This window comes from Oryctolagus cuniculus, chromosome 6 (genome assembly GCF_051225735.1).
Source record: "Oryctolagus cuniculus isolate XC-2025 breed Fujian yellow rabbit chromosome 6, ASM5122573v1, whole genome shotgun sequence".
NCBI classification, from domain to species: domain Eukaryota; kingdom Metazoa; phylum Chordata; class Mammalia; order Lagomorpha; family Leporidae; genus Oryctolagus; species Oryctolagus cuniculus.
Window position 1 is genome coordinate 60,396,735 of NC_142872.1, and position 20,377 is coordinate 60,417,111.

General features: G+C 54.3%; 1 protein-coding gene across 2 annotated transcripts in view; it reads right to left on the reverse strand.

Annotated features, from left to right (window-relative positions):
- SH3PXD2B (SH3 and PX domains 2B) overlaps nucleotides 1–20,377 on the reverse strand; it is a 107,801-nt gene that overhangs the window by 61,195 nt on the left and 26,229 nt on the right. For both annotated transcript variants that reach the window (XM_089336212.1, XM_051843617.3), the window contains exon 2: nucleotides 10,557–10,637. In XM_089336212.1, coding sequence (XP_089192338.1) covers nucleotides 10,557–10,637 — 81 coding nt within the window. The remainder of the gene's footprint in view (nucleotides 1–10,556; nucleotides 10,638–20,377) is intronic.

A 20,377-nucleotide genomic window follows, 5' to 3' on the forward strand; every position in this document is an offset into this window, starting at 1 on the left:
CTGTGAGCCCCTGGCCGGCACCGTGCCCCTGGGCCACCTGCGGAATGAGGGACACAGCCAACGGATGCCGGACGGAAACTCTTTGGGGGATGAGGATCCCACCCCTTGCCCTCTGCCCTGTGGGAGTACTGGGTGTTGAAGAGTCTGTCAACCATGTGGTTGTTTTTTGTTTTTTTGACAGGCAGAGTGGACAGAGAGAGAGAGAGACAGAGAGAAAGGTCTTCCTTTGCCGTTGGTTCACCCTCCAATGGCCGCCGCGGCCAGCGCACTGCGCTGATCCGATGGCAGGAGCCAGGTGCTTCTTCCTGGTCTCCCATGGGGTGCAGGGCCCAAGGACTTGGGCCATCCTCCACTGCACTCCCGGGCCACAGAAGAGAGCTGGTCTGGAAGAGGGGCCACTGGGACAGAATCCGGCGCCCCGACCGGGACTAGAACCCGGTGTGCCAGCGCCACTAGGCGGAGGATTAGTCTATTGAACCGCAGCGCCAGCCAACCATGTGGTTTTAAAAACAACTGCACTAAACACCCACACCCTAAACCCTACGGAAGTGCACAGCTCAGCAGCACCAAGCACACACTTGCACCGAGGTGCGACCCTCGCCCCGGCCACCCACAGAAGCCGAGCAACATGGAAACTCTGGGCTCACCAGCAGGGACTCCCCGCTCCTTTCCCCCCGGGGCACCACCGTTCCACGTTGTCGCTCAGTGTCTGGGTACCCCCGGGATCGCACCCGGGTGTGTCCCTGTGTGATAGGTACACCGTAGCCTGGGGCACGGCTCCCCTCCTCTCCAGGACCAAGTAACATTCCTTGTGAGGAGCTGTTTCAAGGTTGGTAGCCCCTCCACCACCCCCAGCCCCCTGCAGAAAGCCCGGACCCCCACCCCCACCCCCATAGCTGGAGCTGGGCCCTCTGACAGACTGTCCTGGGTTATGAGAATATCCTATATCCGTGCTGTCCATAGGGTGACCACCAGCCCCAGATGGCCACTGAGCACTTAAAATGAGGCTTCTGCAATTCAGCACCCGATTTTTAAAATTGTATTTAATTTCAATTCCTACTTAAAGAGTCTGATGGGACGAGCGGCCCCTGTACTGGACAGTGGCTCTACAAGTCCTCCTCCTCACAGAGCCGCATCTGGCTTCCCTGATCCCACCTGGTGTTAGTAAGATGGCTATTTGCCAAGGCTGGGACTGGGCATCACGGTTCAAAGATCAGAAGCCAGTGAGTTGTTTTGCTTTTGGTCTCAGTGTGTCCACGTCCAGCAGCCACCAGCTGCCTCCATGCAGAGCACTGCCACCCTCACCACCCAAGGCCTGGCAGCAGGTGCTTCAGGGGCTCCACGTGGGCCCCACACCCACGCAGGCCACAGCTCAGGACCAGGAAGGCCAATCATAGCTGTTGTCCCTGCTGATGAGAAATCCACCACCCCTCACTGCCCCAAATAACACAAGAAGCGTGTAGGGCGAGAAGGAGTGGAAACCCGGAGGGAGATGAGTCACGTGTGGGGGCAGGAGGGGAAAGGAGGGGCCTCAAGATGCCACATTCCCAGCCTCCGAGGGGAAGACTCCATCAGCAGTTTCCAAGACATCAGCCTGGGGAGTGGGGGAAGCGGGCCAGGCTGTCCAAGGCAAACACTGCGCGAGCTGGCGGGGATGGCCACACGTGGTTTGTGTTAGCAGCGGCAGGGGAGGCTGGACTTGGGAGGGGGTTACTCCCTCAATATCACAAAGGCCCCAAGTCCCAGGGGAGCTCAAGCAGGACGTGGAGGAAGGCCCAGGGGATGGTCATGGGCAGCTACAGCCTGGGCCGGCCCCTGTGGTCCCTGGGGAGGGGGTTTCAGAGCCACAGATGCAGTGTACATGGACTTAGTCTACAACTCGTGACTTGTGCTCTTCAGAGCTTTTGTTCCTTCAGTGAGCTAGGCTAAATGTCACTGTGCCACGTGGAGCCTGCCACTGGCCCCTGGCTGCTCACTTCCCCCCACTCTCCCCGCTCGCCCGTGGCGTTCTGCTCTTCTGCACCCATGCCCTGAACTCCTCCCTGGCACAGGCCAGCACCTGGTCTATCTCTGTGCCAAGAGCGAGTGAGTGACTGAACGAATGAACCCACGGATAAGAGAAGTGCTGAACTGGCTTGGTCAGTCTAGGAGAGGAGAGTTGACATGCTGGGTGGCAGTAACAGGCCTGGATCTGAGCTCAGACACAAGAATGCAAGATAACCAGGGCTCTTTCTAGTTTACAAATGCAGACTTGTTCAGTGTGCGGCAAAGGGCTCTCTTGCCCATCCATCATCAGGATGAACAAACAGTTCCTCTCAAAAGGCCGTGGTGCAGTGGGTTAAAGCCCCAACCTGCAGTGCTGGCATCCCGTATGGGTGCCGGTTCCAGTTCTGGCTGCTCCAGGTCCGATCCAGCTCTCTGCTGTGGTCTGAGAAAGCAATCAAAGATAGCCCAAGTCCTTGGGTCCCTGCACCCACGTGGGAGACCTGGAAGAAGCTCCTGGCTCCTGGCTTTGGATCAGCTCAGCTCTGGCTCTTGTGGTCTTTTGGTGAGTGAACCAGCAGTTTGGAAGACCTCACTCTCTCTCTGTAACTTTATCTATCAAATAAATAAAATAAATCTTAAAAAAAAAAAAAAAGAAAACAGAAAAAGAAAAGAAGGCTGTGTGTGGGGTGAAAAGCGTGTCTGAACACAGAATGGAGCATCTCTGCACAAACACGGTTGCTGGTGCCATGGGCCAGACGTTGGCAAGGACCTCACTGGGACACCTTCCCAGCTGGACCAAAGCTGTCCAGGCAGTGCGAACTCTGGTTCTGCCACCTCCAGCAAAGACGGGACGAAGCCCTCCCGTCCTCTGGTCTTGGGAACGCGCGGGTGTCGGAGCAGCAGTCCCCACAAGCAAACTCAGGGCTTTTGAATTCGTCCAAGAGGGCACGGCGGGGTTCCAGGCTCTTGGAAGGGGACGGGTCAGTCCTGTCTCAACCGAAATAGGATTTGGACTGAATGACCTGGGACACTCTCTTCTGTCTCGGGAGATGCCATGGCCCAGATCCAGACGTGGCCTTGGCCCTGGGATTTGCCGCATCTGAGAACAGCTCCTCCCAGAAGCACGTGCCTAGCAGGGTCCAGAGCTAGGACCTAGAGCGTGCTCAACCCTCTGGATCCCCACGGCAGGGCTTCCTGCTAGCAGTGCCCACTCTCAGACGTGGCTGGCACCTCCTCATCAGCCCACTGGCCAGCAGAGGAACTCAGCTGTGGGAATCCTGCAAGATGCTCGCCTGCAACCCCTGCTCCCTTGCGCCTCTCCCCCTCTGCACTGGAATGTCAACTCCTAATTCACTGTCAAGAGCTTGCTCCGAGATCACCTCCTCCAGGAAGCCAGCCCTGCCTGAGTACCCTGGCTGGGAGAGAGATCCCTCTCTGAACACCTGGCTCTTACCCTACCTGGAGTAACACAAGCAGGAAGCAGAGATCCATCTGGGTTCCCTGTGCCAGCCTGGGATTCAGTTCAACAAATATTTGTACCTTCTGTGAAGGAAGCCCTGGCTCGGTGGGGCTGTGACCCTTGGTCCGAAGGTCACAACGAATCAGTGGGGGAACTCAGAGGGAAAAGGTCGCACAGTGCAGCGTACAGTGGGCTTCTCCCATGCATGAGGCCTGTTTGCCAAGTGCCCATGTGCTGCTCAGAGCCGCTCCCTGCAGGACAGACTTTATCTGCACCATGCAGTGAGGGGCTGTGGGCAGGACTCCACATGGGCAAATCTATCTTTGAATAGGCAGACCCCAAGGCAGTATTGGAGTCCTCTGGAGGCAGGGAAGGGCAGTGGTTAGCGACACAGGCTACAGACTCTGTCACATCTGGTTCTGACATGGCATGCAGCTCTCTGGGCACATGACTCTAGAGGCAGGGAGGGGCAGTGGTTAGCGACACAGGCTGCAGACTGTCACGTCTGGGTCTGACGTGGCATGCTGCTCTCTGGGCACATGACTCAGCTCCTCGGAGCTGCAGGTTCTCCACCTGTGAAACAGACACACACCAACTCCACACTTGTAAGTGAGGATTAAGTGGGAGGGCGGGTAAGACAGGTACCCGGCACATGGCTGCTGATATTGTTACTATGTGGCTCAAGCAATCCACATTTCTGCTCGGTGCGGCCCACAGTCCTATGGCCATCCTGCTCATCCCAAGTGCCCTGCCTGGCCGTTGAAGCCGCCGGCTGCGATGCCAGCGTCCCCTGTCAGAGCACTCCTTTGAATTGTGGCTGCTCTGCTTCTGATCCAGCTCCCTGCTAACGCATCTAGGAAAGCAGTGGAAGACGGCCCAAGTACCTGAGTCCCTGCCACCCACATGGGAGACCTGGCTGGCCCAGCCCAGGCTGTTGTGGGCATTTGGGGAGAGACCCAGGAGATGGAAGACCTCTGTCACATACAGTCTCTCTGTCACTCTGCTAGGCTAAGTGGGCTCCCAAAGGGTGCCCGGCTGGAGAGACTAAGGGCTGAGACCCGACACCACGTGGTCCTCTGCAAACCCAGCCCCGCTCCGCCATGTGAATGAGTCACGCCACCAGACGTCAATGGCGTGGCAGGGATGACTATGAGGGCCTGGTTCTTGTAAGATAAGCAAGTCAGAGAACTAAATCAGAAGGCGGCCCCTCGTAAGGGGACCAGGCTCTTCCCACAGGACAGTGGGGACCTGCTCCAACTGCCCCCAGGGGTCTCTCCTTGACCCTGTCCTGCCTCACCAGAGGGGGCATTTACTAGCCCCACAGGCTGGGTCCTGGACACCTGCCAGGGAATCTAACCCAGCTGTTAGCCTAGTGCGGGGGCTGGATGCTGGTCTCACGTCCAGTCGCTGGCTGGCCCGCCATGGCCTGGTCATGTGACCCGAGATGAGCCAATGAGACTTTGCTCAAACAGCTGGGGTGTTCCCTTATCCCGGAGTCACTGTGCTGACCTGTTGGACCTGGGCTGGAGCTGTGGCTGCCGGCACGCCAGACAACACCTCGCCTGGACATAAAGAAAGGCAAGCATGGAGAAAGCTACATTCCTGTTGACCTCGTGGCCCCGAGACCCAGCTACACCTGAACCCTGCTACCGTCAGCTCATCAGGGGTCTTTGTGAATAATCCATCTTGCTCGGGTTTCTGTCTTCTGCACCTTCAGCAGTTCTAACTCAGTCCTAAGATCTCGCAGTCAGGAAGTGGCAGCAGTGGACCCAAGCCTAGGAGCTCAACCACTGTGAAACTGGCATTGCCTCCTCCTCTCATCTTTACGCCAACCTCCAGCAGCGAGGCGCACCCAGCAATGATCCCGACAGCTGACGCTTACTCCTGTGCTTCAGCCCAGAAACCACTCCTGCGCTCATCATCACCTTTCCTTAAGGAAAACGACAGGCAGGCATTGGGCGCGGTGGTTCAGGCGCTGCCTGGGACACCTACCTCCCACATCAGAGGGCCCAGGTTTGAGCCTTGGCTCTGATTCAAATTCCAGCTTCCTGCCAACGTGCACCCACCCTGCCAGTGTGGCAGCAGGAGATGGCTTGGGTACTTGGGTCCCTGCCATTCACACGGGAGTCCTAAATTAGGTTCTGGGCTCCTGGTTGCAGCTTGCTCCAGCTCCTGGCTGGGGCAGGAATTTGAGGAGTGAACCAGCAGATGGATGATCTCTCTTTGTCTTTCTACCTCTCAAAAAAAAATTAAAAATTTAAAATAAAATTTTAAAAATTGAGATATTATTTCACATATCACAAAATCCATCCTTTTGAAGTGCACAATTCAGTGGTTTTTAGAATAGTCACATGGTTATGCAGTCATGACCACTATCTAATTCCAGAACATTCTCATCATCCCCAAGAGATACTCAGTACCAACCAGCAGCCTCTCCCAGGTTCTCCTCCCCCAGCCTCGGGCAGCCACTCATTTGCCTTCTTGATCTAGAGCTTTGCCTCTTCTGAACGCAGCTCATCAATTTTAACTCCACGGGAACCTTGAAAAGCTGCCACGTGAGAAGAGACTTCACCACAAAGCAGCTGAGGGCGTGAACTCTCATCTCACTGCCCAGCCTCAAAGCCGGGTTCCCCGGTCATCAGCTGGGTGACCTTGGGCAGACAACCGAAACTCTCTGAGCCTGAAGGCTGCATGCATCACTACATCTGGATGTGTCGCCGGCGGGGCCCACGCTCAGGTCGTCGCTCCCTGTCTCTGAGGAGGACACTCGGGCACACAGGGGTTAAGGGGTGTGCCCAAGGCCACACAGCTGGCGGGTGGCTGGGCCCCAGGTCTCCTGACTGAGTCCTCTGCCTTTTCCATGACACCGCACTGGCCTAGCTGCTCTCAGAGCCAAGTTTCTTATGAGCAAACCAAGGCTCTGTGCCAGGCAGGAGAGAGGGGAGGGTGGGATCATAAGATCATCTCACTGAAGGGAGTCGTGGTCCCAGGCGGGCTGGCCTTGCCGGAGCGGCTGACTCAGGCTGGTGCGGTCCTGCCGTGACGCTTCCAGCTCCCCCTCTGTGGGCAGAAGGGCGGACGAGGGCCATTTCCAGGCAAGCAGAACCCTCCTCTGGAGCAGCGTGCCTTCCCCACTCCAGCCGCACAAGCCCTCCCTGCCCTTACACAACTTTGTGAAGGGACAGACAAAGCGGCCCCAGACAGTCACTGAGTTCCAGCCAGCCCTCGGTTATGACCAGTGATGCTGAGTGGGGAAGAACATCTTGTTTTAAGTTCTGGTAGAAATCAAAAAGTGAGTCAGAACAGGAGGGTGGAGGGTCAGGAAGACCTACGACCAAACCTCGGTTCAAGCAGTCCCCAAGGAAGTCACATCGGTGCAGGGGGACAGGAGGCAGGCCACGAGCTTCCTGAGCCAGGCACACCTCCTTTAGTTGTCACAATAAACACATGGCAGGAAAGGACGTTCATTCCCACTGCACAGACGTGGAGACTGGCTCAGAAACATGTAAAAGAGGCCCCAAGCTAGAGGCACAATTCAGAGGTGAACCCAGGGCTGTCTGATCCAATAAGCTGCAGTTGTAAGCCTTGGGCCACGCTGGCGTAGAGATGGGGCTAGCACGGTTCACCCTGCACGTGGCTCGGCCCATGGTACTGCCCCATGCCAGCATGTCTACACAAGTGCTGCTGGGGGCTCCTCCCCACCCCGTCCACAGCTCCCCCAGATGACAAAGTACCAATGACCTCCCACCTCCTCAGCCACAGGTGACAGGCTCAGGAAGGGACCCAACTCCAGACCTTTGGGACAATCAGATCTCTCTGCTGGAGACTGGAATTGGTACCCAGAAACTCCAGTGCATCGATAACAGGGACGGGCACTCACGGTGCTAACCAGGGGACTCTTGGAGGACATGGGCCAGGGGGCAGTGGGGGAAGCTGGTGCAGAGAGGCTCATGGGAAAACAAAACGGGCTCCACGGGAGACCCTGAGGCCGCAGTGTCAGATGCTGGGTTCCTTTTGATGCACCTCTTTCTGTAAATCTGATACCTCTCTCTCTTTGTACCTAGCTAGCTATGTGGGCATTTTTTTTTTTTAAGATTTATTTATTTATTTGAAAGTCAGAGTTACAAAGAGGCAGAAGCAGAGAAAAGGAGAAGGAGAGGGAGAGGGAGAGACAGAGAGAGGGGTCTTCCATCTGCTGGTTCAGTCCCCAGATGGCCACAATGGCTGGAGCTGTGCCAATCTGAAGCCAGGAGCTTCTTCCTAGTCTCCCACGTGGTTGCAGGAGCCCAAGCACTTGGGCCATCTTCTACTGCTTTCCCAGGCTATAACAGAGAGCTGGATCGGAAGTGGAGCAGTCGGGACTCGAACTGGTGCCCATATGGGATGCTGGCACTGCAAGCAGCGGTTTTACCTGCTATGCCACAGCGCCCCCCGACATGGGCTTTTGCAATAGGAATATAAAGTGTCCCTAGCATGACAATCAAATCCACTGCTCCTTCCTAGGGGGTGTCAGACAGACAGGCGGCCTCTGGAACTAACAGAGGCAGCCCCTGCCTGCTCCCAGACACTGTAGCAACTTGTCAAATTGTTTACCCAACTGTCACTTTCCAACCCAAAGCCCAGCTGTAAGAAGCCTGCACCCTCTCCCCTGGGTCTGGGTACACGGACGCGGAGGGCCCTGGCTGGGGTTTCAGTCGTTCTAACACAGGAGCATGCCGTCTGCTCACGGCCTCAGACGGTGCTAGGCAAGACCGCCATCATCCTCCCTCCCTTCCCCTAGGGGCTAGCGCTCCCTCCCGCCAAGGCCATCAGAGATGGTATCTTAGTACCTTTAACTTATGGCTTCTTTGCTTATTTACATTCAGCCCACGTTTGCTACAGAGAAGGAAAATGCGGCTTGTGTGTGATACACACACATCAGGAATGTGCTCATCGTCTCTTCAACGGTGAGGTAACTGGTGTCGTGACTGTTCCGCCTGGACTCTGGCCAGGGTGTTGTGCTGCGGCCTGGGGCTATTTAGTGACAGTGGGGAGACTGTTAGGAGCACATCATTTCTTCCCCCTTTAAGATCACGGAACTCAGGCCCTGGAAATTCTCCATTTGACATTTTCTGGAACAGTCTAGGTCTCCATCACCAAGGACGCCTGTGGGGCTAAGGATGGTGTACAGAGGACAGGGCCGTCCTCTCATGGCCCACAGATGTCTACTTTATCTCTGATCACAGCTGGTGTCACTCTGCCTCTCTCCGGGTCTCCATGCCCAGCCCCTGGACTCCAAAGGTGGAACAGGGATCCATGCAAGCCCACTGGCTGTCGCACTGCTCACTCAGGTTAACTGGCATAGGGATGAGCCTATGACATACACATGCATTTTCTGGGACTTCAGGAAGTGGCTTTTACTCTTTCCTGCTGAGGGAGAGTGCAGGGCTGCTGAAATCATTTTGCAGTCACGTGGGATGGCTGCCTAAAGCCAACACCATGGAAGTAGGAGTGCAGGAAGAGAGGAGGAAGCTAGGTCAGCGCGCACTGTGAAAACCCTGGATGAAGCTGTGCCTGAAGCCCAGAAGCTTTTCCCCCTAGCGTGTTCATTTACAACAGCTGAAACATATCCCTCTTTACTTACACCAGTTGAGTGAGGTTCCTGTCACTTGCAGCTGAAGCATCCCTACAGAGGACAATGGTCATCCTGGTGGGCAGACTTGTGTGCACACGAGTGGTGATGTGACCCTTAACTACACAGCAGGGACCACGCACAGCAGGGACCACGCCAGTTCCCACTGTCTCCTCGGGCAGGCTCTTTATTTTTTGTTGTTGTTGTTAAGATGTATTTATTTATTTTAAAGGCAAAGTTAGAGAGAGAGAGAGGGAGGGAGGGAGGGAGGGAGAATCTTCCATCCACTGGTTAACTCTCCAAATGGTCCCAAAGGTTGGAGTTGGGTTGGTCAGAAGCTAAGAGCCAGGAGCTTCTTCCAAGTCTCCCATGTGGGTAACAGGGGCCCAAGGACCTGGGCCATCTTCTGCTGCGTTCCTGCACATCAGCAGGGAGCTGGATTGGAAGTGGAGAAGCCAGGACATGGACTGGTGCCCGTATGGGATGCTGGTGTTGCAGGTGGCAGCTTTACCTGCTATGCCATAATGCCATGGCTAGGCATTTTCTAAGTAACTCGGTGACATCGCGCAGGAAGAATCCTGACTTCTCACCAGCTTTGAGTTGCCTGCCTTTGGTGACATCGAGATGAATCTACTGACCCCTGGATCAGGGCTATTTGAACCCCATGGAGCTGGAGTCATACTGAGCTGTCTGTGTACTGCGTGGCTCCCTATGAGAATGGTGATGCACCAAACACTGATGGGACCCAGACTGTGTGCTAGGCCTTGAGAAAAATACTCAGGAGAGACAGGACAAGGAAGATGCGGTTCCTACCCTGACAGTCGAGAGGGAGGCAGACAGGCAGACAGCTGCATGCAAAGAGAGACACAGAGTCAGGGGGTGCAGAACAGCTGGTCCTTGCTGGCCTGGGAATGAAGTCAGACAGGGTTTCCCAGAGGATGAGAGCCTGAAGGGCAGAAGTTACTCCAGCCAGGGAATCAAACAGGGAGGTACAGGGGTGTGTTCCAGGTGGGGGAGGAGCAGGTGCAAAGGCCCTGGGGGGAGGGGGCAAGTGCGGTGCCCTCAGCGAGCACTTCAGGAGCTGAGCACAGGGCCCGAGGAGGAGGCCAGAGCTGCGGGTCTGTCTGCAGGGCTGAACAGCCCCAGGGGTCCACCCATACTCAACACACTGAGCTCACCAGCAAACGCCATCACTGTTCAAAGCCCAAGTTCAAAATCTGCAATGCCAAAGCCACATGGAAATGATTTCTAGATTACTGCCCGTCATCCAGCAGTCGATAAGCACACTTTCTCTTATTCGGAAAATATGAGATTTCAAAGCATAAAGCAGTAAAACACATTACTTATGCCCCAAAGCTATGGGTGTCATTTTTAAGTCTAGGAAATAAGAAGTCTGAGCTCTAAAGTAGCAGAGTGATGTAAGCCCAATTATGCTCCCTGCCCCCCACCCCACACCCCACACCCCACACCCTGCAGCTTGGCAGAGGCCTGAATCCTTACCTGGAGGTCAAAGAACTTGCTGTAGCGCCGGTAAATGGCTTCAGTGGAGCCGCTGGACCACGTGACCCGGATGATGTAGACCTGGGGGCAGGACAGAGGACATGAGGGTTAATACCCGGGGGACTTTTCCATAGCCGGGACCCGGGGGAGCACAGGGTTCAGGGACAGAAAGGCCTGGGTTTGAATCTCAGCTTTGCCAATGACCAGCGCGATGAGTGACTTGTTCTGAGCCTCAGCTTCCTCTGCAATAAAATGGGCACAATAAGCCCCCATTCTGGAGCTGCACAAAGGGTTAGACATCAAGTACAGGAAGCATCAGCAGTGTCAGCTCCGCAAGGATCCCTCACGCCACTCTAAACTCAGAGAGCCACGGGCTGCCGGCTTTGCCAGTCATTCCTAAAACCTGGACTTTCATCAGAAGTTCTGGAGACCTGCAGTTCTGGGCCATCTTAGTATTTTCCACGGGCTGAATCTCACACTCTCTCGACCAATAAGGAACCAAGCCAAATTCATTTTTCCCTATGACCCAGTTTTCTCCATCTGCAAACTGGGTTAACAGCACCTGCTTCCTCCACCTCCCAGGACAGATATAAGCATCTGACAAAGGGAAGGATGGGGAACTGTTCTGTAAACCTCAGGCCATTCCAACTTTTCAAAAATGACATTTATTTTCATTTTTTTGAAAGGCAGAGAGAGAGAGAAAGCTCCCATCCACTGATTCACTCTCTAAATGCCAGCAACAGCCAGGGCTGGGCCAGGCCACAAAGTCAAGAGCAGGGAACTCAATCCAGGTCTCCCACATGGCTGGCGGAGAATCAGGTACTGCAGCCATCATGTGCTGCCTCCCAGAGTGTGCACCAACACAAAGCTGGGTTGGAAGCTGAGCAGCTGGGACTTGAACCCAGGTACCGTGATATGGGATGTGATGTCTTAAGCAGTGACTTCACTATCGTAACCAGGAGCATGCCCCCAATTTCCCCACTTTGTCAGAAGTGATGACCCTGCAGGAGACAATACACTGGCAACAAGTTCAGGCGAAATGAGATGATGCTGGAGGCCAGAGGCCCCTGGTGGCTCTGGGCCCTTAAGACCAGCTGGACACTTGGGGGCTAATGGACTGGCACACCTGCCCCCCATTCCTGGCTTGCAAACACTACTGTTCTGGGAGATTTGCAACCATTCAACACAAACAACAGTGCTTCAGAAAGTTCATGGAATGCATATTAGGAAAAAGTTATGCATGGATGACAAAAACTTTGTTTTCATCAATTTGTCTTTTTGTTCCATTTTTCATGAATTTTTTGAAGTTGCCTTATACATATGCGAAGCTCCTTGGAAATGGAGAAAGGCTGTGTAAACACCAGGACTCGGTGCGGTCAGAGGCTTGGGGGTCTCCACAGGCAGAGCTCCTGTCCTCCACAAGCTAGGTTAGCTGGAGAGGACAACACATGCGTAAGGGAAGATAACTAACTCAGGGCAGTGGCCACTCAGCCCTGATTACTCTTTCTTCCAACCAAAGCACCTTGACTTGTCTCCTGGGCACCTCCTTTAGCCCAACCCCTTAGATAGAGAGGTGGTATATTCATCAACTGTTGTGATTGGCTGAAGGGTGGACATGTGACCTGAGCTGGGCCAATAAGAGTCAGCCCTGGAACTTTAGCTCCAACCCTGGAGAGGAAGAAGCTTTCTTCCCTTGAGGCTACCAGGCTGTTAGGCTATGGGGCTGCTAGGGGCCATCTTATCAACACTGGGGAAGCACCTGCTTGAGAACAAGGGTGCTATTAAGAGATTCCTTGGGGCTGGCGCTGTGGCACAGTGAGTTAAAGCCCTGGCCTGCAGTTCCAGCATCCCATATGGGTGCCGGTTCTAATCCTGGCTGTTCCTCTTCCAATCCAGCTTTCTGCTGTGGCCTGAGAAAGCAGTAGAAGATGGAACAAGACCTTGGGCCCCTGCACCCACGTGGGAGACCCGGAGGAAGCTCCTGGCTCCTGGCTTCGGATAGGCTCAGCTCCGGCCATTGCGGCCATCTGCGGAGTGAACCAGCAGATGGAAGACCTCTCTCTCTCTACCTCTCTCTGTAACTCTGTCTTTCAAATAAATAAAATAAATCTTTAAAAAAAAAATAAATTCCTGTAGCCTGCATTGTGGTGCAACAAGTTAAGCTGTCTTCGAATCCCAGCTGTTCCACTTCCAATCCAGCTCTCTGCTAATGCCCCTAGGAAAGCAGCAGCAGATGGCCCAAGTGCTTGAGCACCAGCCACTCATATGGGAGACCCAGGTGGAGATCCAGGCTCCTGGCTTCAGCCCAGCCCAGCCCAGCCCAGCCCAGCCCCGGCTGTTGCAGCCATTTGAGGAGTGAACAAGTGGATGGAAGATCTCTCTCTATCCCTGTGTCTCTCTTTCTCTATGTCACTCTGCCTTTCAAATAAAATAAATCTGAGAGGGAGAGAGAGAGTCCTGAAGACACGGTCTGACCCTCACATTTAGCTCTACTTGAAGCTAAATCTACTCCTGTACAGTCCAGTTTCCTGGACAATAATTATGTCTCAGACCACACCCACTCTCTTGAGTTATTTTTGGAGCCAGTTTAAGTTGGGTTTCTGACACACGTCATCTAGTCTTGATTGACACAGGAAGGGGAGGCAGAGCAAGACCTCCCAACCTTGGAGTCATCACAGGATATCTTGACGGACATGCAGGACTTAGACAGCAGGAGACAGGGGGGAGGCTGAGGGTGGAGGAGGGAACAAGACCCGCTCCGGAGTGGATGGGTACTGTACTTGGCAGTGATTTGCAAAGTTTGCAGAATCCCTTTTCAAATGAGTTCTTACTAGGATGCCCACATTCAAAACGGACAAAGGTACAGCAGCCTCGGGGGGCTGGAGCCCGAGCCTCACTAGCATCATGGACTTACAGGAGAGGACTTGCTGGGTGCGATGAGAAAGAGAGAAATCAGGACAGGACACAGGGTGGCAGCTCACTGGCAACAGCGTGTGCAAAGCCAATGCTGGTTTGATTTCAGTGAAGCACAGCACCACGGGCAGGACCTGGGCTCCAGAGCTCAGAAGGTCTAGAGTCACACAATTGCCTGACTCTTGGAGCCTCCTCTTTCTTATCTGTCAAATGGGGTCATCAAGCCCATCTTACACAGAGTCATGATAATTTTAAGATCTGAGCTGCTGGTCCGACAGAAAACATTTCAAAAAAATTGTTGTACCCTCTGCCCTGATTCCTCCTGTGTCTGCCCCAACCCTGTTCATGAACATAGTCTGTTCCAATACCAGGGCGTGGGCCTCCCAGCTCACTCTGTCTGCTCTTCAAGCTCATGGTCCCAGAGAGCAGGCAAAGTGTCCCATGAAAGGAGAGCTGTGTCTACAAAGCCGTCGGAGCAGTCAGCAGTCGAGGGAAGTTTCATTCAGATGGAAGACCTCAAATCTGCATCTGTGGGAGTCCATGGTAGAGACCCTGCATGGTTCTCCCTCAACCATTCACCCATGTCCTCAGTGTAGAACATTCAGTAAGCTGGGATACAGGGGGTGCGAGACCGACACAGATCCCATCGTTAGAGAGTGGCAGGGAGCAGCAGCCATGCCTATAATCACACATTACAGACAGACCCAAAGCACGATGGTGGTGATGGGGGCGTGGCCACACAGAGGCTTCTGAGCCACAGAGGGAACCTTGGCTTTCTTGAGTTTTAAGGGCTTGGAGAGGCACGCGACAGGTTCCATGGCATGTTTTAAAAGCATGCAGATACACCCCTCCAGCTGCTGAATGGGAAATGGTGTGCAGAGAGCCAGGGGCCCCAGCAGGAAGCTTTCTGCACCAGCGACAGGAAGCCAGAGCTGAAAGGGACCACAGAACTCAGCCAAGCTTCCAGACAGGTAAACTGAGGCCCCCAAAGGAAAACAGACTGTGCCAAAGGTCTCCTCCACTGAGGATGCTCCAGCACACCTTGGCTGGCGTTCCATCAAGGACATTGCCAATGGGGACGAAATAAAAAGGAAGAAAATAAGCAAGATTGTCAAATACTGTGGTTTTTTATTTCCCCAAAACCAATAAAAAGCATATTCCCATAAACAGAAAAGGAGATCCTGCTTAGACCATTCCCTTGTGCCGTCTGGTCTCCAACGCACGCGGACTCTGTGGTAAGCCTAACTGTCTGGCGAGAGTCAACCTCTGAACATGCTGGACGTCGGCACCTGCAGCACGGATCTAATGTCTTCATGAGGACTGTCCCCTCCCTCCTGTTTGCAGGCTGCGGGGGCAGCAGGCGCAGTTCAGTGCCGGCTCAGCCGCTGGGTGACACTCACGAGGCACTAACCTGTGTGGACGCCCCTGAGGACTGATCACTCTCACCAGGGTCTGGCGGCCTTGCCTGGGCCTGGCACTCATTAGGAGTGCAGTTTCCCCTCCTCGTGCTTGTCCCACGTCTTCTGGTACCCTAATTTTCCTAGGAGAACCATCCCTTCTCCCCCAAATCCTGGTGGTAGGGGCGGTGGGGGCTCCCAGGCTGGGTTAATGGGAGCACTGCCTGGGTCTGGCCACAGTGGTGATTCAGGGATGGGAAACTGACCCAAGCCAGCCTGACAGGACCCCGTTCTAGAACTTTCAGAAAAATATTTATTTATGTGAAAGCCAGAGTGACAGAGAGAGAGAGAGAGAGACTCTTGTACCTCCTGAATCACTACCCAAATCGCTGTAACAGCAGGAGCTGGGCCAGGTGCCTGGAACTCCATCTGGGTCTCCCACATGGATGGCAGGCACCCAATCACTTGGACCATCATCTGCTGTCTTCCCAGGCACATTAGAAGGGAGCTGGATCAGAAGTGGAGCAGCCTGGACTCGAACCAGCGCTCTGATAAGGGAATGCTGGGGTCACAGGCCTTACTACAACCACGGTCCTGTGTTCTAGAATTTTTGATGGCACTGCTGGCTGGGAGGGGAACTCTACACCAATGATTCCGTGGCACACCCCTGAGAAGAAGGCAGAGCTGAGAGGAGAGGGGAGGGCGAGGCCCTGTGGCATCACTGGAACTCCTGGGCCCAGTCTGCTCCCTGACATTTCACGGACAACAGCCAGATCACTCCCTTTCTTTGCGCGGTCACTCTGAGTCAGTTTCTGTTAGCTGCAGCCAAGGCAATGGCCTTTAGATTCCACCCCAAACCCAGGTCACAGAGCACCTGTTGCAATAACCAAAAGGTGGGACCCATGCATGTACCCCCAAGCAGCATGTGTTGAAAATGTGGTCCCCATGCAGCAGCGTTGGCAGGTGGGGCCTAAGGGGTCAGCGTGGCTCTAACACCGTCACCCAGGAGGGCCTTCCTTCTAATGGGATGGTCCGGTCCCTCTCTACCCTTTTCCAATGTAATGCATTTCACCAATGGATGATGCAGCAGGAAGGGCCTCACCAGACGCTGGCCCCTTGACCTTGAACTTCCCAGCCTGCAGGACAGGGAGAATTACATTCTGCTCCATTATAACTTACGCAGCCCGTGGGATGTTGAGCAATGGAGGATTACTCAGTCTTACAAAAGGAAATTCTGGCCCATGCTACAACACACAGAAACCCTGAAGACAGTGCGTTAAAGTGACACAAGCCAGTCACAAAAGGACGACGTGGTGTGGCGCGTGTATATGCTTCATCTGGAGCAGTTCCATTCACAGAGAGAAAGCAGCAGGGTGGCTGCCCGGGGCTGCACAGAGGAGACATGGGGAGGTGGTGTTTAATGGGGACAGAGTTTCAGTTTAGATGGAAAAAGTCCTAGAGATGAGTGGTGGTGATGGTTGCACAAGGATGTGAATGCACTTAATGCTACTTAACTGTACACTTGACAATGGCTGAAATGGTAAATGTTGCTGTTTTATGTCAGCATCATGTAAAAAATTAGTAATTTTTTTTTAAAAAAAGCAGATTTCTGGGCATTGTGGCACAATAGGTTAAGCTGCTGCATCCCATATCATGGTCTTGGCTTCTGATCCAGCTTCCTGCTCATGAGCCTGGGAGGCAGAAGATGATGTCAAGTACTTGGGTTCCTGCTACCCAGTTAGAGACCAAGATGAAGCTCCTGGCTCCTGGTTTTGGCCTGGCCCAGCCCCAGCTGTTGTAGCCATTTGGGGCGTGAACCAGCAGATGGAAGACATCTCTCTTTCTCTCTCTCTCTCCTTCTGTTACTCTACCTTTCAAACAAATAAATCACTTTAAAAAAGCAGACTTCCTTACAGACTTACCTACTCCACATCACATTCCCTGGAAATAACATGCAAACCCTCTCCAGCACACAGCATTTAAAACACGTGCCACAAAGGACTTACGCTCAGACTATGCTTTAAAAAGTCTCAAAACTCAATACTAAGAAAACAACCGACTTGAACACAGGACTCAGACACTTCATCAAAGAGCATACGAGGAAGCACTGGAGAAGCTGGTTGGTCAATGTCATTCACCACCAGAGAAAGGCAAAGTGAAAGCATGGTGCAACAGCAGCTGCATCTATCAGAATGACCAGGGTAACGGCTGCTCACAGGGCCGGCGTCGTGCTGCAGTGGGTTACGCTGCCACCTGCAACCCGCATCCTGTATCAGAGTTCCGGTCCCAGGCCCAGCTCCTCTGCTTCTGAGCCAGCTTTCCTGCTAACATGCCTGGGAAAGCAGCACATGATGGCCCGACTACTTGAGCCTCTGTCACCCACATGGGAGACCCGGATAGGGTGCCAGACTCCTAGCATTGGCCTGGCCCAACCCCGGCTGTTGCAGCCATTTGGAGAGTAAAAGAGCAGATTGAAGCTAGCTCTCTCTCGCTCTTACTCTCTCTCTCCCTCTCCCCTTCTTTATTTCTCTTTCAAATAAATAAATACGTTTTAGAAAAAAACAAAGAACAAGCTGATGAAAATGTGTAGCAACTGGAATTGATACACTGCAGCAAAATGGCATAGCTGTTCTGGAAAGTTCCTCGGTGGCTGCCGGAATTGCTGGAGAACAGGGCAGCCACATGATGTCAAAGAGTGACCCCCACAATTACCTTCCCAGTGAAGGCCAAGTGTGGAACCTGGTACAACACCAGTGGCACTGGGACACAATATGAAACATACAGAACCACGGTCAGTATCGCTGCCCCAAAAGGCCTAATCTTATCCAAAGCCTCATGATCCAGGCTCCAAATTTTTGGAAATACAGAAGGTAGAGGAACAAGCTAAAGTGACTGTGAGGAAATAACCAGACAAAAATCCAGTATGTTCTACAAGTCAAGGAACAGGGCTCAACGTAAAGGTCATTTCCTCCGGAAAGCCCCCCCTCCCCAATTGCTCTCCCCTCACCCATATCAGGTTGATGTCCTTGTTCCACGTCGCCTTAGCACCCACTTCCCCATCACAAAGTCAATGGCGCATTACTGTAACGGCCTCAGGGTCGGCTTTCCTAGTAGGTTTAAGTTTCAAAAGAGCAGGGACCTTGTGTACTGTACACTCAGCACTGAGTGCGGTGGGAATGAAGTGAGGCCCTAGGTAAAGCCCTCAGACGGAGTGCCTGCGTGGACAAGCCTGAGGACTGTGGAAGAGGCCCTGGCCATGTCTCTGGGGTCGTCCTGCCCCTTTGCTTGTCCCCCGGCCTCCATGTTCCTGGGAAAGAGGAAGCCCAGTGGCCACAACCGGGCCTTGCGCAGCCCTGCTCCCACAGCCCCAGTCAGGCCCGTGTGACTTCCCCCAGTCCAGCCTGTCTGGGGCCCCGAATCCTCGGTGTCTATACTTCCTTGAAGCATGCCAGGACAGGAACTTGTGGCGAGGAGAGGGTGGGGTGGGCCAGAGTGCATGGGGGCAGAGGTGGACAGGTGGCTGGAGGCGAGAATCACCCTTTCCATGGCTCCTAGCGAGGGACAGATGCTTAGAGGGACACAGACCTGCCTGAGGTCCCAGGGCTGCAGGGCCTCTGACCCCGGCTACCTCCAGGGAACCACGCCCTGGCCCGGTGGGCTCAAGGGAAGAGGTTGCTCCTTGGCCTCGCCTGCCTGAGTGCAACGGGACATCGTGCTGTCGCCTCTGCTGCCTTGCCAGGTTGTGGAGGGCAGAGGTGGGCGTGGTTCCCACTTACACCCTGCTCGCCGTCTCTACGAGCTGAGGGTGTTGGGAAAGTGGCTTTTCCTCTCTGTGACTCAGCTTCCCGATCAGTAAAGAGCGGGGATCGTCACAGCAGCAACCTCAGAGTAGGGGTGAAGCCTCAATGACAGCAGCGTGCCTAGATTCAGTAAACGCCCCAGAAAGGAGAGGCTGCTAAGGTCTGGGTAGGGTTTGGAACTCACACAGGATGTGAAACCCCAAAGCTGGGAAGGTGGAAACCCAATCCCATTACGGTGTCTTGAGGGGGGCCCTTGGTTAGGATAGCTGGTCAGGGTGCAGCCCCATGCCTGGATGCTGCTGGCTTTGTAAGAGACACATAGACGGACACGTGCCACCCACTGTCTCTTCCCATGTGGCGCCCTGCACGGCCTTGGCACTCTGCCACCAAGGACACCATCACCAGATGCCGAACCAGTGGGGCCTGGTCAGTCTCGGCCTGCGAACCTCCCAGGCCATGAGCCAAATCGAATCTCTTGTCTTATAAAGGTAGCTGGCGTCAGGTGTTTTGTTGTGGCGATGAACGGCTGCCCAACACAGCAGCCACCATCCTCAGATCCCAAAGGCAGGGGAGGCCCCGGCCCCACTCACTGCCCCTACAGGTGAACTTCCCCAGCCCACCCCCTTCTCCCCAGGGCTTTCTTCTGCACCAGTCCTCTCCGGCCCTGGGAACACAGGCCCACTGCACCTGAACCTGGTCACACGATTCCCAGCTTCCAGGTGATTCAAGGCCCCGTCCCCACCCCTTGCTGCTGGCAGGAAAGGCCCTGACCACTGCCACCCACCTCCAGGCCTCCCTCTGAGTGGCGGGGGTCCTGTGTGAGGTCCAAACGCTGACTGCCACCCCCCCTTTATCCCCTAGCCTGCGTGGTTTTCCTCCTCTGCTTCTGGGGCAGGATGGTCCCGGCAAGCCCCGGGTCGGCCTGACCGTGCCGGGAGCTGCCAGCGAGAGCACAAGGAACGCCGTCTGCCTGGGCCACAGTGACCACTTCCTCTGAGGCTCACCCTGTCCTGGGGCTCCCAGAAGTCACCGGTCTCAAACTTGGGCCATTTTAAAGGACAAGAAGGAAAGAAAACAAAAAGTCCTTTGGCAGATGTGCAAGAGTACATCTCAGAAGTAACACCACCTGGCCCGCCACAGCTGACTGATGGGGACAGTCACCTGACCCAAGCCGGGCCAATCAGCTTCCCTTCCGTAAGACTCTGGACTCAGACCTGAGATGTCAGGTCCACATGGGAGAAGAGCTGGGACCTGGGCCACCTCCATGCCTGTGACAGACATGTGGTCTGCAGAGACGGACACACGACAGGGGGAGCTTGGCCCCTGCGGGGACTCCAGTTCCTGCTTCCCTGGCCAGCCAGCCTGCCTGCATGTAGCTTCTACAATGCACACGGGGGCCAGGCCCTTCCTGCTAATTCCCCTTCTGGGGTAAGAAGGATTTCTGTGCAACTGAAACAACTGTGATGCACAAGGCAAAGCTTAGGTGCTACCTTAGGTAAAAAGAACAGGCCGAAACAACACAACTGCAACCTCAAAAAGATGACATCATTTAATATACAGTCACCCCACAGCATCCACGGGCAATTGTGACCCCCCGATACCACACTGTGGATATTCAAGTCCTTGTACAAAATGGTGCAATATTCGCATATAACCTACACATGCCCTCCAAAGAACTGTCAATCATTTCTTGATGACCTTGGATATGTAA